Genomic DNA, 6,000 nt, shown 5'->3' on the forward strand with positions numbered 1-6,000 from the left:
GGAGATATGCCTGGCACATGTCAATGTGCACCATGCAGGGGTAATTACTGTGAAGTACGTAGGGCTTTTGGCAAGCTGAGGCTCGGTAATTGCTGCTAGCATGTAGCTATCTGCCTCTGAGTGTCACCACTAGATTGCAGCGTTTACCAGGGTAGCATCCAGAGGCCCCACCCTGGATTGGTGCCTCATTGTGCTAGGTGCTGTACAAACCTGGAATGACCAACATACGAAGTGTGAGGGCGAGGAGGATAACTGACTGTATACCTGTGTGTCCTTAGTTACTCTGGATAGTTCACCTAGTACCACCCCGCCTGTGCCCCTCGGCCCACCACCAGCACACAGAGCCTGGGCTCTGTGATGAGGAGAAATGCCGCTGGTAGCCCATTGCTGTGGGTGGAGCCCTCCCGGCCCACACCAAGCCCAAGCTGAGGCCTGCGTGTGGCACTAGGGGCCAGGCCAAGGCTCCCTGGAGGCTGGGGACAGACCCCTAGTGATTCAATGGGCTGAACCAGTGCCCTGTGGCCTCTGCAGGGTTCTCAGTGGGGGCTCCTGACCACCTGTGCACAGTTCCAGCGGCCCCTCGGCTGGCCCAGCCCCACTATTCCCTGAGGGACGACCCCAGGGGCAGGGCACGCCATGGCTCCCTGCACGGCCACTGTGCCAGCTCCCCTTGCCCGGGGCGGCAGCGGGCCTTGCTAGGGCCCTCCCCAGGCTGGATGCCACCCTGAGGGCACAGGTCTGTCAGTGCCAGGGCAATGCTAGGGTTGGAAGACAGTTATTTCTCAGCATCCTCCCTGGACTGCGTGTGCTGAGAGAGGGCAGCGCACACAGCGACACTAGCCCCTGTGTCTGTGTGTACACACATCGCTAAACCCAACCAAATGGATCAGGGTCCTGCACACCCTTCCCCAGGTGAGTCACCCCTGGGACCAATGGGGCTGCTGGTAGGACACAGGTCACCAGGTTAGTGCCCCCTGGGATCAACAGAGCTGCTCGCAGGTCACAGTTCAGCCATGCCCATCAGTGCAGGGTTCCTCTGTCACTCATTGACAGGCCAGGAACTAACTGCTTAGCTCAGTGGTTAATTCGATAGCCTCATAAATACATCCCCCCCACTGCCCCCCCCCCACACACACACCCCGTACCTCTGGACCAGGTGACCCATTCTCGCCTTTGTCGCCCTGGGAACAGACAGGAGTTAGTTAGCTTCAGTTTTGTGCTGGATTGAAATTTGCTGCACATGTGCCCAGAGACAACGGTGATGGGCACATTTCAAAATAATACACCAATATACTTGTGGCCTGGTTTGAGGAGGGGGTTGAGCCCCTGCAACTCCCCTGGACTTCTGTGGGGACTACAGGTCCCCAGCACCTCTGACAGCCCAGCCAGAAGAGCCCACTGGAGTCAGTGGGAGGCTTTCCACAGTCGAAGGGGCTCTGGCTCTGGCCCTGAAGCCCCACAAGCGAGTGGATGACGGCTGTAAGCAGAGGGTAAGATTCCCCGGCAGAACTGTGGTGGGAACACATAGCACTGCACAGCTGGCTCAGGCTAGGATAATCCGCAGGCAGCTATTTAACACACAGACCAGTCAGTCGCCTATTCAACGCAGAGTCTGATTCAGCGGGGATGTTTAGAGCAGGTGGCTCTTGTACCAGACCTGCATTCCTCACACCACCTTTAGCCATCAGGGAGAAGCAGATACGTAACATGCAAACCCTAGTTTATTACCTGAGGGAACCTGAACCTCCAACAGGACCATTATGTTCCTACTGATTCAGGGGAGCAATAATGCTTCATCCTGACAATGGAACCCTCCTGCCAGCCTCTCACCGCTCCTTCCACGCCTGCCCCTCTGCTGTGTGGGAAGGATTCCCCACTGGTTTCAGCTGCAGAGTGATGCCAGGCCGCTCAGCTGACTGCCACGCTATCGCCGGGACAGCAGCTTTCCCCTTTCTCCGGATCTGGCTCCAACAAGGCTTCCTCCCAGAAGCTCCCTCCTCTGCGTCTCTCAAATGACTCAGCCCGGAGAGCTGGGACTTCCCCTGCACAGCCTGCTGCAGCCAGAGCACCTAGTGTGCCGGGCAGGAATGTGCTGCCTGAGCCCTGTGGCCGATTAGCCACTGGGCCAATGGGACCCATGGCCAGGGGCCCCGGCCAATTGAGGGCCCCCAGAAAAATGGGTGCCCCTGTGCCCCAACTCGCTCCGCCTGCCCGGCGCTCCTGCGACCCAACCCCCTTTCCCCAGCAGGAGTGCAGGGGGGAAGCTGTGGGGACTGCAAGTAGAAGGGGTGGGGAGGGCCCCCCCACTTGCTCTGACCCAGGGCCCCACAAAAGCTTAATCCGCCTCTGCCTGAGCCATACATACCTTAAGTCCTATGGGGCCAGGGTAGCTGAAGCCAGGTCTGCCTTGGTCTCCCTTTGGGGGGAAAGAGAGAACGGTTCAGTGAAGCCAGAATGTTAAAACCCAGCACGGGCTGAGCTAGCGACGCCAGTGAGTCGGGGAGTTTCTCTCTCTAGAAGACATACCCGCAATCTCTGCATTTGGGTCACTGGCTTAGCTAGCCGCTGGGCCCTGCAGCGCTCTAGAAGGAGCATCCTGGTTTGTAAGGCAGAGGAATGGGGCTAAGAGAAGCCATGGACAGCAATGACTTCAGCACAGGACTCTGAAACCAACAGCACCAGCCTTCCAGAAACAGCAGGGCTGCCTGACAGGAGGAGAGTTTGGACAGGGAGCCGGCGTGGGCCTGGACGCTTCACCCAGGTGTCACCAGCGTGGCTTTGGCCAGGGGAAGGACTAAGCTGCCACGGCTGGAGGGGGCAGGTGAGAACCCAGAGTGGGTCTTAGAGGTGCAGACTGAGGTGGGGGCGTTCACTGCCCCCATGGAGTACACAGGTGAAGCCGTTGGTTCCCCCCTTTCTACTGCACTGGACATACGTCTAGACTTTACCTTTTGTCCTGGGGGCCCTTGGTTGCCCCTTGGGCCCTTGTCGCCTGGGTTCCCACTAGATCCCTGCAAGACAGCATGGGAGAGAGCAGGATAAGCAGAGGACACTGATCGCACACTGGGCCAGGGCATGGTGTTGTGGATGGCTTGGGGGATACGCGGGGTTAAAGTAACACAGAACAATTCCACATTTCAATTGCTGCTCGCGTCCCCGCAGGGCCCATGCACCTAACTCTTCTGGCATTAATGGGCTCCAGGGGGAAACCACTACTGCCACCAAGTGACGCTGGAATTAACCACAAACTAAACCAGGGCACAAAGGGGCAGCTCTGGCCAAGCGACCAGGAAGTCAGGCCTGAGAGAGGCAGTGCAGCCTAGTGGACCGAGCACAGCAGCAGGAGCCACTGAACGGGCCCTGGATTCTGATCCTGGCTCTGTCCCTGTGCCCATCTGTAAAACATGCTGGCCCCACTGCTGGGAGGTGGGAAGGGTGAGCGGACGTTCGTATCATTCTTTGTAAATACTGGGGGCTGTTATCAAAGTCACTCACTATTCCGCAATCACCGGGAAACTTACAGGCCTGCCTGGTTCTCCCTCGACACCCTGCGGGCCTCGGGGCCCCGGCAGTCCTCGATCGCCCTTGAGGAACAAAGCAAGGAGACAGGTCACCACACTGTGAGCAGACAGGCACACACCAGCTCTCAGCATCCAACGGGCAGTGCAGAGTGTACGCAGCACCGTCAGGGCAGGTGCCACTGGCAGCAGGGCATTGGATGGGGTGGGGTCAACCAGGGCACCTGGGCAGTCCTAGGCTCCCATCTGGGCACCTCTGAGTGGTGAACCTTTTGCTGTTAGCGTCCCCTCTCCCAGGGGAAGCCTCTCGCTGCTGCTCCGGGGGTGCAGATTGCCCGAGGGACGCTCTCCTGGTGCTGTACTATCTCATGGCAGAGCGTCTGCCTGAGCACACAGTGCGATGTGCCCTTCCCCGGCTGACACAGGACAAAGTGCTCAGCATTCGAACTCTGCTCCCCGGGCAGGGCTATGCTATCGGGGAAGGCCTAGCTCAGCGTTCCTGCCAGGGGCGGTGCCAGTGGGCCTCTTTCCCGCTTCCTCTGCTTTGGGCCACCCCCCGGCTGGCTCTCTGGGGGCTCCTTCCCAGCTGACATCCCCCCGGTCAGCCACAAGCAGCTGCCTCTCCATCCTGGGGCCAAGCACAAGAGGGGCAGCAGGTGGCCAGGGCTTCTCACGTTTGTGGCATTGTGGAAAGGGAGAGAAGGGTTAAAGAAACCTCTCTCCAGCACCCAGATTACAGGGACGTGGCTGTGGGGGGCAGGTATTGGGGAGAGGGAAATGTGGCTTCCCACACCAGGCTCCGATCTCCTTATGGCTGGGAGACCTGCCTGCATGACCGTGCACAGCATCTGGACAGATTCCTGCCCTCTGCGCAGCCCTCCCGTGTGATGGAGGTCAGCACGAGGGGACACGCAGCAGGCAGGCTCGGCTCTCGCACAGCCACGGGCAGCAGCTCCACACGGGGTTGGAGAGCAGGGCCTGCCGGGGGCTCGGAGGAAGGGCACACGCGCTGTCGTCGGAAATGGGGGGCGGATATTCCGCACACTTTGTGGAGACAGCTCCTCTGAGGGCCGCCTTGCAGGGGGCGATCCTGCACGGGCTTGGGAGAGCTTCAATGGCCAATGAGCCATTCCCTCTGCTGGCTGCCCCGAGCCTGTAATTCGTGCTTACCTTTGCTCCTTTGCTGCCAACTTCTCCAGGCAGGCCCCGGAGGCCTTCGGGGCCGGGGTCTCCCTGTTGGCAGAAAAAGGTCGTAAGATACGCTCACTGTCCGGCGCTGCCCTTGGGCCGTGTCTCAGCTGATGAGGGCCCCAGCCTCAGGCGCCACCTCAGGAGAGGCCCACGCCCAGTTCCTTTCTTTGGGGTGGGTGCTGCAAGGGCAAGGTGTCCTCAGCCCCCCTCACAGCCTGGAGTGTCCACCCCTGCCCTCTCTCCGCCCCCTCAGCCCCAGGTGAGGCCCCCCTGACTCCAGGTGGAGCAGGACCACCCCAGCTGCTCCTGCGTCTGCTAGTGGGGTTGCTAGAATGCTGCGGGGCACTCCTCTACCAGAGACCCCCCCACTCCATGACTGCAGGAGCCAGGGCCTGTGTGGGGGTGGACGGACGGCTCTGTCTCTCAGGGTATGGATCCGAAGGCAGCCCACGTCCATGCCTCCCTCCTGAGCTGCCCCTTCCTCTGAGCTGAGGTTGGAGAGCCCGGCTCAGCCCGTGCACTCAGCCTGCTCGCCTCCCGACTGTCCGATTGGCAGGAGCAAGTGTGCCCCAGCCAAGCTCGGCCTGCCTTTGCTGTCCCCCGGGGCCGCAGGAGGGGAGACTGGGGCCCATAGGTAGCTTGGTAGCATTGTGGGGAGGCTCTCAGCCCGACCGCTGTGCACGTCATCCCCTGCTGTGCTCTGGTGCCCTTGCACTCACCTTCTCTCCCTTGGTCCCAGTGGTCCCCGGGCTGCCTTCTGTGCCTGGATCCCCGCGACGACCCTGCGCACACAGACACCAATCAGAGAGACGGGACTCAAAGGTGGAAACCAGCCCAGTTAACCTGCTGCGGCTTTGCTGCCCTGCGATGTCCCCGCTCCCCACCCGCGATTCACTTCTCCTTCCTCTCCCTCGGCAGCGCGTGGCCCCCGGGACGGGAGCAGAGAGCACCCAAGGCCTCGTTGTGCTGCGCTGCCCTGTGGTGTGAAGCGGTTGGGTTTGTTGTTAAGCAAGAGACGAACATTTTCTTAGGAGAGTCATCACAGCGCAGCTCCCACAGGGATACAAATGGTTAATTCCGCTCTGCTAAAAACGGGGCTTTAGTTCTAGCTTGAATTTGCCTAGCGTCAGCTTCCAGCCATTGGAACTCATCTACTGACTCCAACAGATCGACTCCGATTTACCCCCCTGCCGGGGAGCTGGCCAATCTGCTCAAAGGAGCTGTGCCGATTTACCCCCCCGCCAGGGAGCTGGCCAATCGGCTCAAAGGAGCTGTGCCGATTTACCCCCCC

The 6,000-nt window shown here is 60.3% G+C and overlaps 1 protein-coding gene across 2 annotated transcripts in view; it reads right to left on the minus strand.

Annotated features, from left to right (window-relative positions):
* The window catches only part of COL6A2 (collagen type VI alpha 2 chain), a 50,476-nt gene that overhangs the window by 20,090 nt on the left and 24,386 nt on the right, over positions 1-6,000 (minus strand). For both annotated transcript variants that reach the window (XM_024211120.3, XM_024211121.3), the window contains exons 15-20: positions 5,429-5,491; positions 4,689-4,751; positions 3,522-3,584; positions 2,949-3,011; positions 2,366-2,416; positions 1,146-1,181 (exon numbers count right to left, since the gene is read on the minus strand). In XM_024211120.3, the coding sequence (XP_024066888.2) occupies positions 1,146-1,181; positions 2,366-2,416; positions 2,949-3,011; positions 3,522-3,584; positions 4,689-4,751; positions 5,429-5,491 (339 nt within the window). The remainder of the gene's footprint in view (positions 1-1,145; positions 1,182-2,365; positions 2,417-2,948; positions 3,012-3,521; positions 3,585-4,688; positions 4,752-5,428; positions 5,492-6,000) is intronic.

This window comes from Terrapene carolina, unplaced genomic scaffold (genome assembly GCF_002925995.2).
Source record: "Terrapene carolina triunguis isolate 2854851 unplaced genomic scaffold, T_m_triunguis-2.0 Scaffold380, whole genome shotgun sequence".
NCBI classification, from domain to species: domain Eukaryota; kingdom Metazoa; phylum Chordata; order Testudines; family Emydidae; genus Terrapene; species Terrapene triunguis.